The sequence below is a fragment of the Pseudorasbora parva genome, chromosome 6, assembly GCF_024679245.1.
Source record: "Pseudorasbora parva isolate DD20220531a chromosome 6, ASM2467924v1, whole genome shotgun sequence".
Classification (NCBI taxonomy): Eukaryota; Metazoa; Chordata; class Actinopteri; order Cypriniformes; family Gobionidae; genus Pseudorasbora; species Pseudorasbora parva.
Window position 1 is genome coordinate 6394325 of NC_090177.1, and position 26834 is coordinate 6421158.

The 26834-nt window shown below is 37.7% G+C and overlaps 1 protein-coding gene across 2 annotated transcripts in view; it reads left to right on the forward strand.

Moving 5' to 3' along the window:
* Positions 1-26834, forward strand: part of ctnnbl1 (catenin, beta like 1) — a 94479-nt gene that overhangs the window by 41361 nt on the left and 26284 nt on the right. For both annotated transcript variants that reach the window (XM_067445514.1, XM_067445513.1), the window contains exons 11-12: positions 1022-1203; positions 19394-19491. In XM_067445514.1, the coding sequence (XP_067301615.1) occupies positions 1022-1203; positions 19394-19491 (280 nt within the window). The remainder of the gene's footprint in view (positions 1-1021; positions 1204-19393; positions 19492-26834) is intronic.

The window sequence follows — 26834 nt, forward strand, 5'->3', positions numbered from 1 at the left end:
TCTCTCGCTCTCAAGTCTGATTTTAGTGAATTCTTACATTTTCAATGGTTAATTAAAAAAAGTTTTGTTGGTTAGGCTTATACATTTTGTATTTATTAGTGAAACATGTTATATAAATATATATATATATATATATATATATATATATATATATATATATATATATATATATATATATATATTATTTAAAGGCTGTAATTAAATATAATTTCTTAATTAGTTTCTGTATTATATAATTGTTTATTTTAGTAGTTTGTAATAAAAATACAATTCATGCAATTTAATATAGTATATATTAAATATAGTTAATATAGCTTGTAAAACACACACACACACACACACACACACACACACACACACACACACACACACACACACACACACACACACACACACACACACACACGTTAGTCTATGTGGTTTACAGGGGCTCTCCATAGGCGTAATGGTTTTTATACTGTACAAACCATATTTTCTATCCCGGTACACTGCACCTGCCCCTAAACCTACCCATCACAGGAAACATTACATTACATTTACTGTCTCAAAAAAACATAATTTAGTATGGTTTAATGCTATTTGAAATATGAGGACATTTGAAATGTCTTTATAAACCACATTTATAGTGTAATACCAGTGTAATACCCATGTAGTTGTGTCCTCATCAACCACATAAACAGGCTCTCTCACACACACACACACACACCCTGCCCCTAAACCGGCCCCTAAATCTAACCATCACAGGAAACATTCTGCATTTTTACTTTCACAAAAAAACCCAATTCTGTATGATTTATACGCCTTTTGAATAGTGGGGATGTGTGATGTCCTCATATTCCACCCTCTCCTATAATACCTGTGTCATACCCATGTCATTATACACATTTGTGTTCTGATATGTCACAAAAACATGCACTTTTTTTGTTAGTAGTTTTGGTTTAGCTAACTACTTCCAGTTTAGTTTGATTGCAGTTCTTCGAGAGTGTGGCAGTGAGATGTATCCCATTGTGTGTCTGTCCAGGGAGAAGAAGATGTCTCGTGTCAGTGCGCTGAAGGTCCTGGATTATGGGATGATTGGCCCAGAGGGCTCGGATAACTGTCACAAGTTTGTGGACATCCTGGGCCTCCGGACCATATTCCCTCTGTTCATGAAGACTCCCAAGAAGATGAAGAAAGTCGGGATTTCGGACAAAGAGCATGAAGGTTTGTAGAAACCCTCAACACTTGAGGAGAAGTATGCTATTACGTCCTGAAATGCCTCTTTCTCTGCTGCAGTTCTTTCACTTCCAATTTAATTTGTTTCTCACCAGTTTTATTCTTTTTAAAATGGATTTAGTTTGGCGGAGCTGCTCAATTAGCGGGGCAAACACACACACAGAGGCATTGTAATATGACGGCAAGTTCACAGCAATATCTTCTCCCCAGCTCTTATTTACAGTTCAGCCGGCGGTTTATTCCACGGGGAGTAAACTCTGCGGCGGCTGCTCTTATTGTTTTGCCACAGCGATACAAATAAGCTCCTCAGACTATTCTTAATGGTTATTAGAGACCTGCGATGAGAGCGAGAGAGGCGGCATCTCACTTCTCCTACTTCTGCTATCATTTTGAGCGTTTGCATGCTTGAGTAAGTGTTTAACGGATATAAGATGTGCTTCGAGGGTGTGGAAAGAGCCAAGTTTCAAAGCATGCTGAAATGGACTGTATTTAGGATAGATGGCGTATCTAATGTGAATGCAGACAATGGATTTTAGAATTTGTTGGTAAGTTTTACAGTTTTGGCAGCTGTAGTAGCCAGTATTAGCTCAATCCGAGGGGCGGGATAAACGGCTGTCTTTCAAACTCCCTCTGCACGCGATAGGATAGCGCTACAACCAACCAGAGCAATGAAGGTGAAGCAGAGCTCATTGACAGATTAAACATTCGCCGTATCCGGTCGGCTAAACTCAGAACACATCTTCCCTTTTTAAGAATGACTTCAGTGCCGTTCTTTGTTCTTTTCTCAGAGAAAAGCTTAACTCCAAGTCTTCCAGAGTCGCGGTCAAAGCTGATTCGAAAGACCGCCGCCGTTCGCCAGTTTCTGTGTTTACTAGAAGCACGCAAACGCAACTCGGCCGTCATTATGTTAAGCCCCGCCCACCGACTCTATACACGATGGGATTGGCCTGACCAGAGCTTTTACAGCTCAGAAGTGTATTGAGAGTTGCTAGACGACACTCATGGCAGATTAGATTTGCTGCCTCTAGGGTGCGTCTAGATTTCTAGGCTAAGCCAGTATAGCAATATAAGGACGTGGAGTTTTGGCAGCTGTAGTAGCCAGTATGGGATGCATCTTAAACAAGCCTTCCATCAACAACGAGGAATTTTGCGTTACTATTGATGCTCATGGCTTTATAATCCTACATCAGCATTAAAACACTGCGAATCTAATGCATTCGTGCAGCTCACAGTGATTTGTATAGACAGAGATTACAATTGACCAGCTGTTCGCTCGATTAGCTGTTATTTCAAAAATGGCATCTCAAGTTTGTGTTCATCTTGTTGGTCATGGGTAACCCAGCTCCTGACGCAAGCGGTTCTTACTTCTAGATCATTAATATTTTGGTGCTACTTGAGAACCACTTTTCCTGATTCAGAGCTGTGCTTTGGGTGTGGAAAGACAAAGAACCGATTTGAAACGGCTCTGGCTCCGAACCAGCACTGCCTTGGTGGAAAGGGGTACTAGAGTTTTACCATTTTTGAGATCTTTTTCCTATTTAAAACTTGAAATGGTGTACTAAGACCAATGGAAAATGAAAAGTTGCAATTTACTAATATGACTAGTAACTATACTCACTCCTGCGTAATAATCAACAAACTTTGCTGCCATCCCATGGGTTCAGCGGCGCAATGTTATTACGCACTAGGGATGCACTGATCCGATGCTCAGTATCGGCTCTGATCCGCCAGTATTTGCCGGATCGGGTATCGGTCAGAAAGGACAGATCCAAATCCAATACTCTGCGTATAATATTCTGTTATTGTTAAGCCCCAGTGCCCCACAAAAGGCACAAAAACATTATAAAGCATCATCAACGATTCATGGACTATATTATAAGTGTTCTGAAGCCATTCCATAGTTTAATGTGAGTACAGATTAATATTTAAGTCATTAAATTCAAGTTCACGTCAATGCACGCTTCCCTCCTCTGCGGCTGTCAGTCACTCTCCATTCAGCTTTCAAACTGTGTGTTGTGTTCGGTTACGGCAGTCATCACGATTAAAAACTCTCCAAAATGATTAATTGTTTCTGTTATTATGCTTGATCTGTAGATAACGCTCTATGGTTTCTCAATAAAACCATACTTTCTCCTGTTACTTTCTCCTGGGTGTCAGTTAGATCACACCACTGGTCTAGATTTTGTTCTTCACACACAGTAACTGAAATGTTAAACTGTTAAAAGAAACGGCTTAATTAAATATTGCATAGATACAATACGCGTCGATATATCTTCCCTTTGTGTTTTGAACTTCTCAATGTGGACTGAGTGCTGCGTGCTGACTCTGTGTTGCTTCAAGTGCATCGTCCTGCACACGGTGCATACACGCTTTATGCCGCTCTGTATTATAATACTTTTCCACTATGAAAAATTATTATTAGCCTTTGTTGTTCTGCCCTATCTATAATATGTTGCTGCCTCATTATAAAGATGCACTATACACTTTAAATAAATGTAATTTCTTACTATATAGACCCTATTTCCATAAATATATTTGCTTGTTTTTCATGTATGTATTTTGTGTAACATTTTACCAGATTTACAACATAGTATTGTATAGTAGTATATATGTCATAGATTGTGATTTATATATATATATATATATATATATATATATATATATATATATATATATATATATATATATATATATATATATATGTCCTTCTCAAAAAAGTAGCATATTGTGATAAAGTTAATTATTTTCCATAATGTAATGATAAAAATTAAACTTTCATATATTTTAGATTCATTGCACACCAACTGAAATATTTCAGGTCTTTTATTGTTTTAATACTGATGATTTTGGCATACAGCTCATGAAAACCTAAAAAAATTAGCATATTTCATCCGACCAATAAAAGAAAAGTGTTTTTAATACAAAAAAAGTCAACCTTCAAATAATTATGTTCAGTTATGCACTCAATACTTGCTCGGGAATCCTTTTGCAGAAATGACTGCTTCAGTGCGGCGTGGCATGGAGGCGATCAGCCTGTGGCACTGCTGAGGTGTTATGGAGGCCCAGGATGCTTCGATAGCGGCCTTAAGCTCCTCCAGAGTGTTGGGTCTTGCGTCTCTCAACTTTCTCTTCACAATATCCCACAGATTCTCTATGGGGTTCAGGTCAGGAGAGTTGGCAGGACAATTGAGCACAGGAATACCATGGTCAGTAAACCATTTACCAGTGGTTTTGGCACTGTGAGCAGGTGCCAGGTCGTGCTGAAAAACCAAATCTTCATCTCCATAAAGCTTTTCAGCAGATGGAAGCATGAAGTGCTCCAAAATCTCCTGATAGCGAGCTGCATTGACCCTGCCCTTGATAAAACACAGTGGACCAACACCAGCAGCTGGCATGGCACCCCAGACCATCACTGACTGTGGGTACTTGACACTGGACTTCAGGCATTTTGGCATTTCCTTCTCCTCAGTCTTCCTCCAGACTCTGGCACCTTGATTTCCGGATGACATGCAAAATTTGCTTTCATCCGAAAAAAGTACTTTGGACCACTGAGCAACAGTCCAGTGCTGCTTCTCTGTAGCCCAAAAGTGTCTTGACCTGGGGAATGCGGCACCTGTAGCCCATTTCCTGCACACGCCTGTGCACGGTGGCTCTGGATGTTTCTACTCCAGACTCAGTCCACTGCTTCCGCATGTCCCCCAAGGTCTGGAATTGGTCCTTCTCCACAATCTTCCTCAGGGTCCGCTCACCTCTTCTCGTTGGGCAGCGTTTTTTGCCACTCTTTCCTTCCCACAGACTTCCCACTGAGGTGCCTTGATACAGCACTCTGGGAACAGCCTATTCGTTCAGAAATGTCTTTCTGTGTCTTACCCTCTCGCTTGAGGGTGTCAATGATGGCCTTCTGGACAGCAGTCAGGTCGGCAGTCTTACCCATGATTGCGGTTTTGAGTAATGAACCAGGCTGGGAGTTTTTAAACGCCTCAGGAATCTTTTGCAGGTGTTTAGAGTTAATTAGTTGATTCAGATGATTAGGTTAATAGCTCGTTTAGAGAACCTTTTCATGATATGCTCATTTTTTGATATGAGATGCTAATTTTTTATATATATTTTTTTATTTTTTTATTTTTTTATAATGAAGTTGTCTATATTTAGTAGATTGTGTTCTCACAAAAGATTGATTATCAGTTTAATATGCTTAGGTATAGAAAGTAGGGATGCACCGAATGCTCGGCAACCGAAATTATTCGGCCGAAAATAGCCAAAAAAAAGCACTTTCGGCATTCGGCCGAATAAGTAAAAAGGCAGAATAATTTTTGCCGAACAATGACGTTTTTAATGACGCGATCAAATAGTAACCCACGTAGAGTGAGAGGCGTGCGCTTTATGCAGCAAACATGTCAGCTGTGTGGAAGCACTGTTTAGTGCTGCATCTCATGTCATCGATGAGAAGAGGAACCGACTTTCATGTAAGAAAGCAGAGAAGCTACTTTTCATAAAGAAGAACCTGCCACTTTTCCTGAACAATTAGGCTTATGTCTAGGACAATTATTTATTTGTTGTGGGTTCATCCACATTTTTTGCACTATTCAATGCACATTTGTTGTTGTAGACATACAGAGTTACATTCTTTCAGCAGTCAGTTATAGGCCTAACATAGGCTATTCAAGAAGGGGGGCTTCAAAGATGGCCAAATAAAAATATATTTTTTATTTTACTAATTATTTATTTTAAGTTATGTTGTGCTTAGTTTGTATAATATCTGCTGGAATGTTAAAAAAAATTCAGTGTTAAATAAATATTTTGAAATTGTATTTTTTTATTTGATTTATTTCTCTGAAAAGCAACACAAAATAGTAAAAAGCAAAAAAAATTGTAATGGTAAAAAAATTGCCAAATAAATGGAAAAAATGCGAAACACCGTGTTCGGTATTCGGCCTTCGGCCAAGCAATTCATTATTATTCGGTTTCGGCTTCGGCCAAGAATTTCATTTCGGTGCACCCCTAGTAGAAAGTGTAAATATACAGTCTTGTTCAAAATAATAGCAGTACAATGTGACTAACCAGAATAATCAAGGTTTTTCGTATACTTTTTATTGCTACGTGGCAAACAAGTTACCAGTAGGTTCAGTAGATTCTCAGAAAACAAATGAGACCCAGCATTCATGATATGCACGCTCTTAAGGCTGTGCAATTGGGCAATTAGTTGAATTAGTTGAAAGGGGTGTGTTCAAAAAAATAGCAGTGTGGCATTCAATCACTGAGGTCATCAATTTTGTGAAGAAACAGGTGTGAATCAGGTGGCCCCTATTTAAGGATGAAGCCAACACTTGTTGAACATGCATTTGAAAGCTGAGGAAAATGGGTCGTTCAAGACATTGTTCAGAAGAACAGCGTACTTTGATTAAAAAGTTGATTAGAGAGGGGAAAACCTATAAAGAGGTGCAAAAAATGATAGGCTGTTCAGCTAAAATGATCTCCAATGCCTTAAAATGGAGAGCAAAACCAGAGAGACGTGGAAGAAAACGGAAGACAACCATCAAAATGGATAGAAGAATAACCAGAATGGCAAAGGCTCAGCCAATGATCACCTCCAGGATGATCAAAGACAGTCTGGAGTTACCTGTAAGTACTGTGACAGTTAGAAGACGTCTGTGTGAAGCTAATCTATTTTCAAGAATCCCCCGCAAAGTCCCTCTGTTAAAAAAAAGGCATGTGCAGAAGAGGTTACAATTTGCCAAAGAACACATCAACTGGCCTAAAGAGAAATGGAGGAACATTTTGTGGACTGATGAGAGTAAAATTGTTCTTTTTGGGTCCAAGGGCCACAGGCAGTTTGTGAGACGACCCCCAAACTCTGAATTCAAGCCACAGTACACAGTGAAGACAGTGAAGCATGGAGGTGCAAGCATCATGATATGGGCATGTTTCTCCTACTATGGTGTTGGGCCTATTTATCGCATACCAGGGATCATGGATCAGTTTGCATATGTTAAAATACTTGAAGAGGTCATGTTGCCCTATGCTGAAGAGGACATGCCCTTGAAATGGTTGTTTCAACAAGACAATGACCCAAAACACACTAGTAAACGGGCAAAGTCTTGGTTCCAAACCAACAAAATTAATGTTATGGAGTGGCCAGCCCAATCTCCAGACCTTAATCCAATTGAGAACTTGTGGGGTGATATCAAAAATGCTGTTTCTGAAGCAAAACCAAGAAATGTGAATGAATTGTGGAATGTTGTTAAAGAATCATGGAGTGGAATAACAGCTGAGAGGTGCCACAAGTTGGTTGACTCCATGCCACACAGATGTCAAGCAGTTTTAAAAAACTGTGGTCATTCAACTAAATATTAGTTTAGTGATTCACAGGATTGCTAAATCCCAGAAAAAAAAAATGTTTGTACAAAATAGTTTTGAGTTTGTACAGTCAAAGGTAGACACTGCTATTTTTTTGAACACACCCCTTTCAACTAATTGCCCAATTGCACAGCCTTAAGAGCGTGCATATCATGAATGCTGGGTCTTGTTTGTTTTCTGAGAATCTACTGAACCTACTGGTAACTTGTTTGCCACGTAGCAATAAAAAAATATACGAAAAACCTTGATTATTCTGGTTAGTCACATTGTACTGCTATTATTTTGAACAAGACTGTAACTTTTAAACAAAACTGCAGTGGTATCAGATTGGTAACGGCTTAGTATCGGTATCGGCTGATACTCATAATTTTTAAAGGTCCCATGGCATGACATTTTTATTTTATTAGGGTTTTCAAAAAAAAAGAAGAGTTTTTTCGGTGTAAACCGAGTTCTGGCTGTCTCTCACTGCCTTTGAGTAATTGAGAGCTCAGACGAGCTGATCTTGAATTTTCCTGTTATGACAATATTCCAGGAAAGTTTTCCTCCCCTTCCTCTGCTTTGCCCGCCCAGAGAATTAGTAGAGAAGGGATTCAGTTTATCAGTCGCGATGTCAGCTCAGGCTTTATCATATAGATTCAACAGCACCGCCACAAACAGTGAGTAACAGTGTTCATTAATGCCTGATCTGGGATCAGTGAGTTCTGATTAGTAGCTAATCATTCAAGTTTCCCTCGTTTAATTCTGTCAGTCCTGCTGCTGGCTGTCTTGATGCATCAGTGAATCAAGCCAGTGACTAAAACCATCAACTTCACGTCATTTCTGTTAGTAGCATGAAACAAATCTGTGATTTGAAATGACGCTGCTCTAGTAATTATACTCAACAGAAGCGCTTACTGTATTCATGTCGATGACATGTTAGTTGTTTTAGATGTGGCGAAAGCATTTTGTGAGAGGATTAATGTTGTAAAGTTCACTCGTGTTTATTCAGAGCTCTCAGATACAAACAAAATAATCTCGCTTTACTATATATATATATATATATATAAATAAAATAACATTTTCTCAGCAATCTTTCCCCAGCTCTCCGTCTCTCTCTCGACTGGCAGTGAGTGCTCCTGCTGCTCGCGCCTGACTAAGCCACGCCCCCTCCGCACGTAATCTCATTTCAAATGCAAAGATGTCAGCCAATCACAACAGTGGGTGTTTTCACTGAAGACTCACAGAAGACACGCCTCTTGAAACAGAGCATTCCAGTAAGAGGGCTAATATCAGTATAGAAAAAATGCCTTTTATTTCTGAATTATGCATTATTTTGATGTAAAAACCATACTAACAATATAAGTACACCTCAGGAAACATTAATTTTTATTTATTTTTTAAATCCATGCCATCGGACCTTTAATATCGGATCGGTTCTGAAAAAATATCGGTGATCCTGAAAATAGTCCGTAGCACGCTCTCTGTGCAAGCAGGTTGTCAGAAGTTAACCTATTTTCAGGCGCTACATAATATCATCAAATATCATTTTGAATAACGTGCAAACAAATTTACCATAGCAGTTTTCAAAATAGACACAAGGCTGTATCTCCGCAATGCTTTATCGTATTCTGACCAAACTTGGTAGAGATCATCACAAGCATGACCTGAGGCTACATCAGGGCTATTCAAATCTTACCCTGGAGGGCCAATGCAGTGCAGAGTTTAGCTCCAACCTTAATCAAGCACACCTGAACATGCTAATCAATGTCTCCAGGATCATTAGAAAATCACAGGTGGGTGTGTTTGATCAGGGCTGGAGCTAAACTCTGCAGTGCATTGGCCCTCCAGGGTAAGATTTGAATAGCCCAGGGCTACAGTCTGCGTTTTGGCACAGTGCCACCTACTGGTCAGGAGAAATGAATTATTTATTTTTTTGCTTATAACCTATCAAAGTTTTAAGACAAAATTGAAATCTAGAAAGGAAGTGTAGTTTCCAACAATGATGATAAATCCTCATATTAGGATGATTTCTGAAGGATCATGTGACTGAAGGCTGGAGTAATGATGCTGAATATTCAGCTTTGATCACAGAAATAAATTACATTTTAACATAGATTCACATAGTAATTATATTTTGCATTTTGTTCTGATATTACTGTACTTTTAATCAAATAAATGCAGGCTTGGTGAGCAAAAGAGACTTCATTTAAAAACATTATAAATGGTAATGTTTCCAAATGTTTGACCGGTAATGCATGTGCAAAATAGATTTGCATTATATGTTCTGGCTTAGCTAATTTGTCCTCAACCAACTCTTTATCCTTGGTATTAAAAACATATGTGCACATTTTTATTGTTCATAAATTGGTTTCTTTGTTGCCTTCGGAAACACGGTCACATTATGACTTGATCCTGCGAAATATGGTCGGTGTGAGATTACGCCCGCCATCAGTCAGCTGTTATTGTCTTAATTCTTGACGTCTATTCAGGGACAAAAGGTGCTTATGAAGACGCAGCTGCATTAAACTGATGAATTAATTATCAGCTTTGACGACTGAGAGTTGGAGTAATTAAACAGCTAAGCTCTTCCGGCCGATGAGAAACTTCAGACTGATCCCTGTAAACCCTTCTGAAATGTATTCGACTCCATGACGGGGGACCGCATGCTCGCATTAGCATTCGTAATTAGCTGATTAGAAAACGCGCTTTCCATTTGCAAGCAGAAAAGAAAGATTTACCAAGGAGAAATAATGTGTTCTGCCACATTACCATTGTGCACTAAGTCTTTTATTGACGGATAATGGTGTGAAAGAAATGAGAAGAACAACAAAAAAGTTCCATTAAAACTTCTGTGCCGTTAATCACCAAACAAATTTACAGCGTCCTCCTTTTGTATGAGGAACTTAAACGGACCGGCGTCCGCAGGTAAACAATCCTGACAGGCACAAATAAAAGAGCCGGCGTTAATCTGCCACAGCGTTTGCAGCTCAAGCTCAACCGTATGAAAAGAAGCCTGGACACTTTCTTTTCACTGAATAATTAGATGTCGTTGAGCTGAAAAGTGTTAGAATTGAGAAATTGTCAGGATGTGTTTTAGCTAATGATGTGAAATGAGTCGTCTGTCTGTTGCAGTGAACTTTCAACTCGGCAGCCATTTTAAACTTCTTGAGTACAGTTTGACCGTTGTGTGTTTGTGTGTGTGTGTGTGTGTGTTGATAAAGTAGCTGAAGATTTGGGTTTTGGTCCCGCCGCAGGGATGAAGGCCACTGCAGCGTCGCTCCAGGGTCTGTAAGATGAACATCCTCAGGATACGACAGATTAAAGTTGAGACGCCCAGCAGGGGATAATAATTCTGCATAATTCTGACCAGTGTTATTTTAGATACTATAATAATACTTTGCATTAGTTTTTATTTAAATATTCAATAACATTTTTATTTTAAAGTTTTAATTTGTGTTATTTTAACTAAATGTAATGGTTTTAGTGTATTTTAGTGTATTATATGTGTAATACACTAAAAAAAAGAGCAACATTACATAGTGAGCGATGTAATGTCGCTCTTCTCTCTAGTAATTTGGCACATAGTCTTAGAGCTAAACCTTGACTCACTGGGGCCCAGGTCAGGAAGCAGACAAACTGGCTAAACCAACCGTCTGCTAGCTGTCTCACGTCACCAAAGTCAGCTAAATCCCAGCACATAGAGACTCTTTCACCTAGATATTATCATATAGAGACTGTGTCTGTTCCCCGAATTCGTAAATACAAAAAACCATCAAAACCATTCAACAGTAAAAATTTAATTGATGTCCAACAAATAAACAACAGATATAATACGGATGAACAATTGATAAAGCTCGGGTTGCTGAATATTCGATCCCTTTCTCCAAAAACGCTTGTTGTCAATGATATGATTATAGATCATAACTTAGATGTGCTGTGCTTGACAGAAACCTGGCTAAAACCTGACGATTACATTACTTTAAATGAGTGCACCCCCTGAGATTATTGTTACAAACATCCCCTCGCTTCAAATATGGCAGGACGATAACCACTGCCACTAAAGATTGCTTTGTACATAATCTTCCTCATCAGTTCCATCTCCTCAGCATTACAGGAACTTGATGCTGCAACAGAAACTATTGACTCTCTCTTTACTAGCACTTTAGATATAGTTGCTCCCCGGCGCTTAAAGAAGATTAAAGCAAATAATCCAACGCCGTGGTACAACGAGCACACTCGGGCCCTTAAAACAGCAGCCAAAAAAATTGAACGCAGCTGGAAGAAAACAAAACTGGAAGTTTTTCGCAATTTGTGGAAAGAGAGCATGATGGCATATAGAAAGGCCATAAAAACTGCTAGATCTGCTTATTTCTCAACTCTTTTAGAAGAAAACAAACACAACCCTAAGTATTTATTCGATACAGTGGCTAAATTATCAGAAAATAAAGCTTCAGCTTCTGACGTTTGTAAACAACACAGCAGTAATGACTTTGAGCTTCTTTACTAGTAAGATTGATAATATTAGGAATAAAATTATAACCATGCAGCCGTCTACTACAGTATCACTTCAGACAGAGCGCTGTAGTGTCACTGAGGAAAAATTACACTCATTCACTGCTATAGGAGGAGAAGAATTGGCTAAACTCATTAAATCATCAAAATCAACAACATGTATGCTTGACCCTATACCGACTAGGCTATTAAAAGAGATACTTCCAGAGGTCATAGATCCTCTGCTTAATAGCATTAATTCATCTTTGACATTAGGATATGTACCGAAAACTTCTAAGTTGGCTATAATTACACCACTTATTAAAAAACCGCAACTTGATCCTAAAGAATTAGTCAATTACAGGCCAATCTCGAATCCACTGTTTCTATCAAAAATACTAGAAAAGGCCGTGTCTTCACAATTATGTTCCTTTTTAGAAAGAAATGGTATATGTGAGGATTCTCATATTCTTCTGCAGAATAAAACCAGAAACGCATATATGACGAAATAGACAGGCGACGCCCTCAGATGTCCCGGCTCATTGGTTAAAATAGCAATTTTCTCACAATTTACAAATAGTTGGAAACATTTGGGATATTGGAAGAACTCAAATGAACAAAATATATAACACTAGCCTGGTGGATTTGAGATATTTTACTGAAAAAAATGTACATAGTGCACCTTTAAGTTAAACTAAATGAAAATGAGTAATGTTTCCTTGGGAACTAGCTGAAATAACATAAATGAAGATTTTTATTTCAAGTAAGAAAAATGTTCTTTTTATGGTTTTAGTTTGAGTTGTATTAAAATAACCGTAGCTCTGATTTCTTCCTCTAAAAGCGAGTCGTGAGTCTGTGGTTCTGTCTGGCTGATTATTTATTAGTCTTTATTGAGTCATTTTAGACATAATAACTCGAGAGGATTGTGGTTACAGAGGATAATGATTCTTCAGAGAGATGTAAGACAACGTTTGAGACAAACTCATTTGCTTTGACGTCTCGGCGGCCACTCAAAATTGGCCAAATGTGAACCGAACAAATGGCGGAGGGGAGACTCAGCAGTTCATTTATTTCTAATGATTGTCTTTTCAACTGCTTTTTAATCTCTGCCGGACACGTAATAATTGCGGAAAGTGCTGGAATTGCTGTGCTAAATTGGATCAAAAGCGTTGGTGTAATTGCGCTGATCTCCAGAGCTCTGCTAATTCTCCTGTTTGAAATGAAACTTGGAATCGGATCATTGTTCTGCTGCTCTCAAAGGTTTCTCTAATGGATTCATTATTGAAAATTAGCTGTTCTTTTGCTGCAGATTCGCATGTTGATAATGTGATAATCCGCTTTGTTTGGAGGGAATTTCTTGAGCTGTAACAAAACACCTTTGTCTTCTCTCTGCAGAAAGAGCATATGTGAAAACGCAAGTCATGTTTTCAGAGCAGAGCAGTTTGGAAATCCTAGTTAAGGGATTTTAAAGGGATTTTTTTTGTGCTAAAATTCACCCTCACGTTGTTGCAAACCTGCACGGCTTTCTTTTTTTATGTCGTCAAGCTCTTCTATCGAGTTTCACATCTCCTGAATTCATATATTTCACTTGAGAAACACGTTGACATTTCAGTTTTCCCTTCTGCCGCTGCTCTCGGATCAAAAATGGTGCCATTGACCTCAGTGACATTTGGCTGCACACGAGAGCCGGTGTTTAATGTTAATGGGGCCGTTTTCTAATCCAGTTCAGCTTTGGCAGGAATATCACTGAATAAAGGTGTTGGATTTGTTTTTTTGTATGTTCCTTGCACAAAGCAACATGTATGACTTCCAAAGGTTTTGCAATATTTTATTGGAGGAAAAAATATATATAACTTTTATTTTAGATGCTATTAATTGTGGTTAATTGATTTGACAGTGCTGACATATGTAATATATATATAGTATATAAATACTTTTATACGTTTTTACATTCTGTAAAATTAATAAATATATATACAGCTCAGGGATTTTTTAAAAAATAAATTATTAAATATAAATAATAAAATGAAAAAAATCATTCATATATATATATATATATATATATATATATATATACAGTTATATATACAGTTATATAATTTATTCATTATATTTTAAATAAATTTTAAGAATGATTTATTTATTTATTTTTATTTGTAAATTAAACATCATATTGTGTAATAATAAAAACATATATGTATTAATTATACACATTTTTTATAAATTATTCAATTCATAAAAGTATGTAAAAATATATTTTTTAATATATATATATATATATATATATATATATATATATATTTTTTTTAAATACATTTTTCACAATTATTTTACATTTAATTGTATTAATTAATTAATTTATTACATTGTGTAATAATACAAACACATTTATTAACTATACATTTTAATAAAGTATTAAATGTATAAAATTACTTCCTATTATTATTGTTATTATTATATATACATCATATTTTCAAATAAAATGCAGAAATAATTTATTAATCAGTTATATTTTACTTATATTTTTAAGAATTAGGTTTTATTTATTTTTATTTTAAATTAAATATTACATTGTGTTATAATAAAAACACATATTTATTAGTTTATAAATTATAAAATGTATAAAAGTATTATATATATATATATATATATATATATATATATATATATATATATGTGTGTGTGTGTGTGTGTGTGTGTGTGTGTGTGTGTGTGTGTGTGTGTGTGTGTGTGTAATATAAAATGTATGTATATGATTTATTTATTTATTATATTTGATTTTTTTTATTAATTAATTATTATACTCTTGTTTGGTGCCTTATTACAAATAATAGTAAATCATTTTAAAGTGTATACATTTTTTATTAAATAATTATTGTTTTATATCACATTATATTACAAACTAAAAATGGTCGGATGACACTTTTCCCCATTCTTTGTATGTTCATTTCTCCCTCTCCATTGCTCATTTGTGTTTGTCCCACGTAGAGTAGAGTACCGCCCCCTACTGGCCGTCCTGCCAGCCAATGGCCTTTCCTCCCTGTTGCCAGGACGACCTGGAGTGATGTAGTTGGGTAGCCGAGTCTTCTTTCCTGTGTGTAATGATGACAAAAGCTTTCCCGAGGCAGAGCTGTGAGATAACGCACTTATCTCAGCCCTCTCTGCTGTCCTCGGCTCCCTGTGGCTGTATTCCTCGCCCCAGACAGTTTATTCCAGCGCTAATAACGTTCTCGTCTTTCTCCCCTTCGCTCCCGGTGGCCTCGAGTCGCCTTGAAGACCCAGTGCTGACCGAGCACTTCCTCTCGCCTCTGTTGATTAATGCGTCTCCTTCGTTTACTCGTGGCATTAGGATGCGTGTGTTGGTTAAGAGATGATGTTTAGAGAACAAGAAAAAGTATAGGATAGTGTAGGGACTGAAAAGATGTGGGAGTCGGCTTATCTTATTATCATACTATCTAAAATTAATAGATCCATTGAAAGTGGTGACAACGATAAATATTACATAGAAGAAGAAAAAAGCACAATGATGGCGGTACGATGATGATAAGGAGTGATGGTGGTGATAATATAATAAATAGTAAATGGGTCATTTTGCTCATGAATACACACACAACAACACTCACCCACACACACCTATACATTTACACACTTTAATTTCACCTCTAAAATGATATAATTACTTGATTGTCAGTTATTGGACTATAATGGTTTGTATGTCTGTTTGTCAATAAAAGAGAGGATGTTTAGCTCATTTGCATTTGACGGCGGTGAAGGCCAAGGCCAAATTAAATCGTTTTATCGAGGCCGTCTGATTATATGATATGTGAGTGTTGGTGTTTAAATATAGATTTTTAACCTGATGAAGAACAACTCTTTTAAACGTGTTGTTTTAGAGGACCTTAAATGTTTTTGGTACAGTATTCTTCCCTATAAACTCGTGTTTTAAAGTGTGTTGCTAAATTAAGTTAATCTGAGAATAATCTGCCATACTAACCCATAAATATGAATCAGATTGTGATGTGATTTATCATTCCCTGCCTTACGCATTAAAGCCCCTTTCACACTGCGATTCCGGCAAATACACGGATAATGCGATCCGGCATTTGTTCCCGGGCCGCTAGATTTGGTCCATTCACACTGCCAGCGAAATACCGTAATATGTGCACTTTCACACACACCACTTAACGGTCCCGGGTCGAGTTGACACGTGACATCCGGATGTGACGTATAACGGCGAGCGATCTCAGCTTCAGCGCGGATAGTAAGGAGCTCCGTGGTCTCGACTTGTGTCCAGTTTGCGCACATTTCTGCTTGTTTAATTTTAGTTTCTTTTGTATACGAACACTCTCTGCGTTTAAACACTGACGAGCTCTTCTGGCACTGCAGGGTTGTATTATTGAAAAAACAAGCTCTAGGAGTCGCACGATAACTACGTACACGTTGCGGCATTAGTTTCGGCTTTTGCTCACACAGCGCTCGTCCCGGGTCGAATACCGCAATATTACTAGGTCCTGACCCGGGTCGAATTCGGTAATCAATCCCGGGACGTGGCTGCTTTCACACAGAAGGCGACCCGGCAATGTTCAGTGAATACTGCGGGTCCGACGTGCAGTGTGAAAAGGGCTTAAGATACTCAACTCATATTTTCACTTGTAATTCTTTGTTGATTTGCTTTTTTTTTGCATTGTCATTTTGTTTGTTTGCTTTTTAGTTTTGTTTTAGTATTTTTTTCATTCTTGTTTCTTTGTGTTTTTTATTTTTGTTCGCTATTTTTATCTTTCAATTTTGTTTGCTCTCCTTGTGTTTGTTCTTTTTGTTTGCTAGTTTTATCTTTCGCTTTTGTTTGCTCTCCTTGTGTTTGTTCTTTTTGTTTGCTAGTTTTATCTTTCGCTTTTGTTTGCTCTCCTTGTGTTTGATCTTTTTGTTTGCTAGTTTTATCTTTCACTTTTGTTTGCTCTCCTTTTGTTAGTTTTTTGTTCGCTAGTTTTGTGTTTCCCTTTTGTTTGTTCTTTTTGTTTGCTAATTTTATCTTTTGCTTTTGTTTGCTCTCCTTTTGTTTGTTAGGTTTATTCTTTTTGTTTGCTAGTTTTATATTTTGCTTTTGTTTGCTCTCCTTTTGTTTGTTGATTTGTTCATTTTCTTTGCTAGTTTTATCTTTCGCTTTTTTGCTCTCCTTTTGTGTTTTCTTCTTGTTCGCTAGTTTTATCTTTTGCTTTTGTTTGCTCTTTTGTTTGTTTGTTTTTTGTTGTTTGTTCCGTTCACTTTCGTCTCACTTTTCGTTTGTTCCCATTGTCACTGTTTGTTCGTTCACTTTCATTTTTATTCATAGGAAGAATTAACAACAACAAAAATAAATTTCCTGTCACATGTATTAATAAACTCGGCTGAAACGTTCACATTTTCGCTTGTAATAATTTGTTGATTGGCTTTTTTTGCTTTATAACTCTTTTTTTTCTTTTCTTTTTTTTCTCCTTTTTGTTTCTGGTTTTTCTATAGGCATTTCATACTTGTTTTTTGGGGTTTTCCATGTTTGTTGGTTTTATCTTTTGCTTTTTTGTTTTTGCAGTAAAGGAACTAAAAAATGAAAAACTACCACTATAACTACCAGATGCATTAACAAACAATTAAAAATAATCGCTTTTTTGATGCTTTGTCACTGTTTTTTCTGTTCTCTTTTTTGTTTGCTGTTTTTTTCATATTTTTTCATGGGTCTTTCATGGGAAGAAGTCTCCCATGTTTTGTTCTTCGTTATTTTGTTTGCTAGTTTTATTTTTCTCTCGTTCGCTCCTTTTTTTGTTTGTTGCTTTCTGTTCAGTTCACTTTCGTTTGCTCACATTCGTTTTTATTCCTTGTTTTGCAGTGAAAGAACTAACAAACAAAACATTTAAAAAGAAAAGCAAAACATTTTATTCCCTGCCACATGCATTAACAAATAAAAGTTTGACTTTTGTTCGTTCTGCTTTTCTTTGTTGTTTTTTGTTCAGTTCACAATTCTTTTGTTCACTTTCATTTTAATGGATTTTTTGATCCATTTAATTTTTTATCAACTAATTAACAAACAAAAATGGTACATTATTCATTATTCCGCCACGTTAGTTAACAAAATCGGTTAAAACTTTCACATTTTTTGCATTTTGTTTGTTAGTTTTATCTTTATATGTTTTTATCTCTATAGGGTTTAAAGGAATAGTTCACCAGTAATTTTTTTCTCTGAATAATTTCTTTTGTCCAAGAAAGAAAGTCAAGGTTTGAAATGAGTAAATGGTGATAGAATTATTATCTTTGAATGAATGATCCCTTTAAATTGTTGAACATCTTTCTTTTTAAAGTGCCGATGGACACATTCTTACTGTAATTTCAGCTTGTTCCTTCCTTGGCCGGAAACATGCCATCAGATCAAATGTGCGGTTGTGTCTGATGTCTTGTTGCGTGTCGCTTCGCTCAGCACTAATGCTTCTTTATTAGTGTTTTTATAGGCGACAGCGAGCAAAGACATTCATGCACTTCACTCCACGTTCATTAAAGCTTTTAGTGCAGCCTCGCAGTTTCCATTTGCAGCAGTTTTCCAAGGCAGTCACAGACTCGCTCTGCAATTTCTGTGCAATTTCTCTTTTTATGTCTAAATAAATTACAAAATTTGACTCTGTGTTGATGCTGCCTATAAAATGGATTTTAAAAAGCTGCAAGACAAAAAAGAGAGACATGTTTGTATATTTTTATTAGGGATGCACAATATATCAGCCACCATATGTTCATTTTTTAATGTTATTATTATCGGCCTGATAAGAAATGTGTCCTATATAATTAAAGCCGATTAAATTGAAGAAATTGCATCAGTTGTTTCCACACAAAAATATGAAGCATCACAACTGTTTTCAACATTGATAATAATCATAAATGTTTCTTGAGCATCAAGTCATCATGTTAGGATGATTTCTAAAGGATCTAGAGGTAATAATGCTGAAATATATCATGGGAATACATTACATTTTACAAATATTCACATAGAAAACTGATATTTTAAATTTTAGAGACTCATTTTAAAGCCACAAGCTTTAAAAAGCCACTTCTGACTCTTATATTCAGGTTTGTTCTGCAGTTTCTTGAGTCAACTTTACTGTGTTTTCTTCTGATCATGAGCTGGAATCGCTCTGACAGCTACAAGAGAAAGTTTGAGACGTATTTCTCAAACTGCAGGAGAACTCGTGTAAACCGAGGACGTTGAGTTTCATGTTCTCGCTCTAGAAAAGCACGTTGGTTGTCACCTCCCACTCATTGCTCTGTGTTTTCACTTGATCTAGTGTGAAGTGTGTGAGATGAGGACACTAAAAGCCTTGTTTTCTTCTCCCAGAGCACGTGTGTTCCATCATCGCCTCCATGCTGAGGAACCTCAAAGGCCAGCAGAGAAGTCGTCTCCTCAGCAAGTTCACAGAGAACGACTGCGAGAAGGTAAAAATAAGACAGCTGACGCTACGGCTTTATTATCTTCTGTTTCTAAAAATGGCAGAGTGACGACAAAAGAGCGCTCGAGGCAGACGGGTTTAATGCGACCGTAAAGAGAATACACAACCTGCTGTGGTGCTTTGACACGATGAGCTTAGTCACATTCATTTAGAAAGCAAACATGACCAAAGTCTCAGCTGTGCCATTAGTTTATTACATTAGTTGGCATGAACTAAAAATGAACAACAGCATTTATTAACCTTTGCTGATTTCAACATTTACCAAGATCAAAAGTTGCATCTGTTAACGTATAGTTAATGCACTGTGAACTAATATGAACATTTGAATTGACTAACATTATTAAATGCTATAAAAACACAATGCTCTTTGTTAGTTAATGCCTTAACTAATGTTAACAAATGAGACACTGTTATAAAGTGCTTGATTATAATTGACAAAATTGAAGACAGAAACATGCGAAAGAAGATTTGAGTAGAATTTAAATAAATGTTTTCTTCATTATTCATTAATACTTTTGTTCAATCTTTTTCAATCGTTCGTTCGTTTGTGCTTTTTGTTAGTTGGATTTCTTTTATTCCTTCTTTCAGTCGTTTGTTCGTTTCATTCATTGGTTTGCTTTTTCGTTTGCACTTGTTTGTTGGTTTTTGTTCTTTGTTCTTTTTTTTGTTCGTTCAGTTCGTACGTTCGTTTTGTTCTTTTTTTTAATAATATTTTATTCATTCATTCCAGCCTATTGTTTTATTTCCTCTTTTTTCGGTGTTCAACCATTCCCTCTCATTTTTTTTTTCTTTTTTTTTTTTTTTTTTCTTTTCTTTATTTTGGTTTGCTGGGTTTTTTCCCCACTCGTTTTCATTTATCGCTTTTGTTTCCTTTTTCTTTCTTTTTTTCCCCATTGTGTTGTGGTTTGATTTATGTTCACTCTTGTTGGTTGCTCATACTTTTTCTTCTTTTTATAGTTCTTTTTTAATTTTTTTGTTCTGTTCAGCGTATTTATTTGTTCTTTCATTCGTTGTTCATTATTTCCTTCTGCTTTGTTTGTTTTTGTTTCTTTCAATTTGTCTTTCGTTTAACTTATTCTGTCTTTCTTAATTCTTTCAGTCTGTCATTTATTTCTTTTGTTGGTTTGTTCACTTTTTTCATTTATTCTTCTGTTTGTTTTTGGTCTTTATTTCCTTTAGTTTTGTGTTGTCATGTTTTGTCCTCCTGTTTGTTTTTCTGTTTGGTTCTTTCATTAGGGGCCAAGCACCGAAGGTGCGGAGGCACCTATTGAAATCGTTAGTGTTCCTATTATTATTATTCTGCTTCTTCTTCTTCTTCCGCCATAGGAGTCTCTGGCAGCCCATAGAACCGTATGGTAAAAAGTTGTGAAATTTGGCACACTCATAGAGGCCAGTCTGAGCTGTCACTATAGCAAATTTGGTGCCTCTAACTCAATCTCTCTAGCGCCACCACCTGTCCAAAGTTTCACTCATATTTATGCTTATAACTTTTGACCCCTAAGGGCTAGAAACAAAATTCTTTTTTCATCGGATTCCTTGGCTCAAGCCGATTCGATTTCACCCTATGATGTCATTTTCCGGTATGCAAATTTTCCCGCCATTTTGAATTTTCTGAAAAACCTACTTTTTCGAACTCCTCCTAGGCCGTTGCTCCGATTTTCACGAAAATTGAAACAGATCATCTTCAGAGCATGTTGACAAAAAGTTATGGAATTCAAGTTGATTCGTCCAATCGTTTTCAATAAACGCACAAACAAATTTTACGTGGAGGTTGCAAAAACACACTAAAGGCTATATCTCCACAACGCTTTATCGTATTCAAACCAAACTTGGTACATGTCATCACAAGCATGACTTGAAGCAACATGCAGCGTTTCGGCGCAGCGCCACCTACCTGTCCGGAGATACGAAAAATGCCTATTTTGGCTTATAACTTCTGAACCGTTTATCCAAAAATCATAAAATTGGTCTCATTAGATTCAGGGCGTCATGCCGAGTCGACTGATATCCAATTTTACCATGTCGGCCATTTTGGATGTCGGCCATTTTGAATTATGTGCAAAAATGCTGTATTTTATGAACGCATGAACAGATTGTTATGAAACTTGGTATGGGTCATCACCACGATGCCCTGAAGTAGCCTGAGAAGTTTCGAAACAGCGCCACCTAGTGGAGAATTTTTTTTTTCAAACGCTTATAACTTTGGGTGTGGTTGACATATTTTGATGGGAGTGTGTTTTTTGGTCTCCTGAATCCTTGCCGACTCCAACGATACCAGACTTGCCAGGTTTCGGCATATGGTTTGCGCAGAGTTGTAATTTAGTGCTTAAAAAACATTTGCTGATATCTTCGAAACCGCTAGTCCGATCGAGACGAAACCAGCCTCAGAAGTTCGGAAACATAGGTCGATAGCTATACGCTAATGCCCAAATCTCAAAATATTGATAGTAAGGGGTAGTAAAATCCAATCAAAGTCAGGTGTCAGTCATTTTTTACGTGTTTTTTCATATAAATGTCTATAACTCCAAAACAAAATGAAATATTTTCACCAAACTTGACACACATATGTATGGGCTCACTACGAGGACACATAAAAAAATTGGTGGGATTGTGCCTCTTGGTGGCGCTATAATAAAACAAAACATGAAATTCCCATTGACTTCAATGCAGTATTACGGTTTAAAATGCTAATGCTATAATTTAAGAATGCACTAGTGTATCATTACAAAACTCGGTATGTGTCTTCCGCTCTATGTCCCGAAGATATTCAAAAAGTTTCGGGGCAGCGCCACCTTGTGGTCAAAAGTTGTAATAAAATGTACAAAAATGCTAATAACTTTTGATTAAATTAGCCTATTGTAATGAGACTGGTCATAATACATTCATTGGCTCATGCCGAGAAGATAGATACCAATTTTGCCATATTTTGCAAACATATCTGTGCTCCATCTTGTTATTTGTTAAAAATCTACTTTTTCAAACTCATCCTAGACCGTTTGTCCGATTTTCACCAAAATTGATCCGTATCGTCTTCAGACCATGCTGACAAATACTTATGGATTTCGGATTGATAGACAAAACAGTTTTCATATACCACTGCAACAGAGTTGAGCCATGATGCAAAAATTACTCTTGAGGCTGTATCTCTGCAATGCTTTGACATATTGACACCAAACTTTGCATGTGTCATTGTCATCTCAATCTGACTAAACCACATCAGTTTCGTAACAGTGACACCTATTGGTCGAAAGTGATAAACCATTAAACCATTATTATTGACTGTATTTAAAATTTGACTGCTATTTTGCCTAAAATCAACTTAATAGGTCCTTAATGGCTCATTGTTGCAGTTGGCTTGAGACTTCCAGCCATGCTGGCATGTCTTGTCTTCTTCTTTGCGCTTGGCCCCGATAATGGCTGCTTGTTAGGGGCCAAGCACCGAAGGTGCGGAGGCACCTATTGAAATCGTTAGTGTTCCTATTATTATTATTCTGCTTCTTCTTCTTCTTCTTCTTCTTCTTCTTCTTCTTCTTCTTCTTCTTCTTCCGCCATAGGAGTCTCTGGCAGCCCATAGAACCGTATGGTAAAAAGTTGTGAAATTTGGCACACTCATAGAGGCCAGTCTGAGCTGTCACTATAGCAAATTTGGTGCCTCTAACTCAATCCCTCTAGCGCCACCACCTGTCCAAAGTTTCACTCATATTTATGCTTATAACTTTTGACCCCTAAGGGCTAGAAACAAAATTCTTTTTTCATCGGATTCCTTGGCTCAAGCCGATTCGATTTCACCCTATGATGTCATTTTCCGGTATGCAAATTTTCCCGCCATTTTGAATTTTCTGAAAAACCTACTTTTTCGAACTCCTCCTAGGCCGTTGCTCCGATTTTCACGAAAATTGAAACAGATCATCTTCAGAGCATGTTGACAAAAAGTTATGGAATTCAAGTTGATTCGTCCAATCGTTTTCAATAAACGCACAAACAAATTTTACGTGGAGGTTGCAAAAACACACTAAAGGCTATATCTCCGCAACGCTTTATCGTATTCAAACCAACCTTGGTACATGTCATCACAAGCATGACTTGAAGCAACATGCAGCGTTTCGGCGCAGCGCCACCTACCTGTCCGGAGATACGAAAAATGCCTATTTTGGCTTATAACTTCTGAACCGTTTATCCAAAAATCATAAAATTGCTCTCATTAGATTCAGGGCGTCATGCCGAGTCGACTGATATCCAATTTTACCATGTCGGCCATTTTGGATGTCGGCCATTTTGAATTATGTGCAAAAATGCTGTATTTTATGAACGCATGAACAGATTGTTATGAAACTTGGTATGGGTCATCACCACGATGCCCTGAAGTAGCCTGAGAAGTTTCGAAACAGCGCCACCTAGTGGAGAATTTTTTTTTTCAAACGCTTATAACTTTGGGTGTGGTTGACATATTTTGATGGGAGTGTGTTTTTTGGTCTCCTGAATCCTTGCCGACTCCAACGATACCAGACTTGCCAGGTTTCGGCATATGGTTTGCGCAGAGTTGTAATTTAGTGCTTAAAAAACATTTGCTGATATCTTCGAAACCGCTAGTCCGATCGAGACGAAACCAGCCTCAGAAGTTCGGAAACATAGGTCGATAGCTATACGCTAATGCCCAAATCTCAAAATATTGATAGTAAGGGGTAGTAAAATCCAATCAAAGTCAGGTGTCAGTCCTTTTTTACGTGTTTTTTCATATAAATGTCTATAACTCCAAAACAAAATGAGATATTTTCACCAAACTTGACACACATATGTATGGGCTCACTATGAGGACACATAAAAAAATTGGTGGGATTGTGCCTCTTGGTGGCGCTATAATAAAACAAAACATGAAATTCCCATTGACTTCAATGCAGTATTATGGTTTAAAATGCTAATGCTATAATTTAAGAATGCATTAGCGTATCGTTACAAAACTCGGTATGTGTCTTCCGCTCCATGTCCTGAAGATACTCAAAAAGTTTCGGGGTAGCGCCACCTTGTGGTCAAAAGTTGTAATAAAATGTACAGAAATGCGAATAACTTTTGATTAAATTAACCCATTGTAATGAAACTGGTCATAATACAGTCAATGGCTCATGCCGAGAACATGGATACCAATTGTGCCATATTTTGCAAACCTATCTGTCCTCCGTCTTGTTATTTGTTAAAAACCTACTTTTTCAAACTCATCCTAGACCGTTTGTCCGATTTTCACCAAAATTGATCCGTATCGTCTTCAGACCATGCTGACAAATACTTATGGATTTCGGATTGATAGACAAAACAGTTTTCATATACCACTGCAACAGAGTTGAGCCATGATGCAAAAATTACTCTTGAGGCTGTATCTCTGCAATGCTTTGACATATTGACACCAAACTTTGCATGTGTCATTGTCATCTCAATCTGACTAAACCACATCAGTTTCGTAACAGTGACACCTATTGGTCGAAAGTGATAAACCATTAAACCATTATTATTGACTGTATTTAAAATTTGACTGCTATTTTGCCTAAAATCAACTTAATAGGTCCTTAATGGCTCATTGTTGCAGTTGGCTTGAGACTTCCAGCCATGCTGGCATGTCTTGTCTTCTTCTTTGCGCTTGGCCCCGATAATGGCTGCTTGCAGCTATATTTTTGCTTGTTTTCTTTCTTCCTCTTTCTCTCTCTCTCTCTCTCTCTCTCTCTCTCTCTCTCTCTCTCTCTCTCTCTCTCTCTCTCTCTCTCTCTCTCTCTCTCTCTCTCTGGTGTCTCTCTCTCTCTGGTGTCTCTCTCTCTCTCTCTCTCTCTCTCTCTCTCCCTCTGGTCTCTCTCTCTCTCTCTCTCTCTCTCTCTCTCTCTCTCTCTCTGGTGTCTCTCTCTCTCTCTCTCTCTCTCTCTCTCTCTCTCTGGTGTCTCTCTCTCTCTCTCTCTCTCTCTCTCTCTCTGGTGTCTCTCTCCCTCTGATCTCTCTCTCTCTCTGGTGTCTCTCTCCCTCTGATCTCTCTCTCTCTCTCTCTGGTCTCTCGCTGGTCTCTCTCTCTCTCTCTCTCTCTCTCTCTCTCTGGTGTCTCTCTCTCTCTCTCTCTCTCTCTCTCTCTCTCTCTGGTGTCTCTCTCCCTCTGGTCTCTCTCTCTCTCAAGATTCAAATAGCTTTATTGGCATGGTGAAGGAAATCTTTACATTGCCAAAGCATTCATAACACTATACGAAATAAATAATAATACAAATAAAATAAAATTACATGAAAATAAACATAGCAATAAAAATGTCCAATCTTCTAATATTTACAAAGTGGTTAGCTCTGTCCTGCTGGAGGCTCTTTTGTCGTGACAGGACTTCACGTATCTGGCAGCCAGGTTTGGTTCGCTGGGCTTTCTCCGAGCAGGAGTGGGAGTTTGTCCATATTTGATAATTGAAGGAAGTCGTTCTGATGGGTTGTGAAAATGGGATAGAATGTGTCTCTAATGTTTTTATAATTGGGGCAGAATGTCAGGAAATGTAGCTCTGTTTCCAGCTGCTTCTCTGTGCAGTGAGGACACAGTCGCTCTTCCTTCGGCAGCCAGGTCTGTCTGTGTCTGCCTGTCTCTATGCTCAGACTGTGTTCACTGAGTCTGTACATGCTCAGGACTTTCCTCAGCTTAGGGTCGCTCACTTTACTCAGGTATCCTGCCAATTCATATTTTCTGTTTAGGGCCAAATAGCATTCCAATTTACTCTGTTTCTCTGTTGCAACTGTCCAATGTTTGAGGTATTTTTCTTTTTGTGTTTTAATGATTTGGTTTGGTCTGGCTATGTTTTTATTGTCAGTTTGTGACGTCAGCTCTAAGACCAGTCGGCCGAGGGCGTTGTTCTCTGGCTTCAGCTCTCGGTAGGTCAGGGCTTTGTGATGGAGGGTCTGTTCATCGCTACTTTTTAAGTGGGCATGGAATTTAATGGCTCTCTCTCTCTCTCTCTCTCTGGTGTCTCTCTCTCTCTGGTGTCTCTCTCTCTCTCTGGTGTCTCTCTCTCTCTGGTGTCTCTCTCTCTCTCTCTCTCTCTCTCTCTCTCTCTCTCTCTCTCTCTCTCTCTCTCTCTCTCTCTCCCTCTGGTCTCTCTCTCTCTCTCTCTCTCTCTCTCTCTCTCTGGTGTCTCTCTCTCTCTCTCTCTCTCTCTCTCTCTCTCTCTCTCTCTCTCTGGTGTCTCTCTCCCTCTGATCTCTCTCTCTCTCTGGTGTCTCTCTCCCTCTGATCTCTCTCTCTCTCTCTCTGGTCTCTCTCTGGTCTCTCTCTCTCTCTCTCTCTCTCTCTCTCTGGTCTCTCTCTCTCTCTGGTCTCTCTCTCTC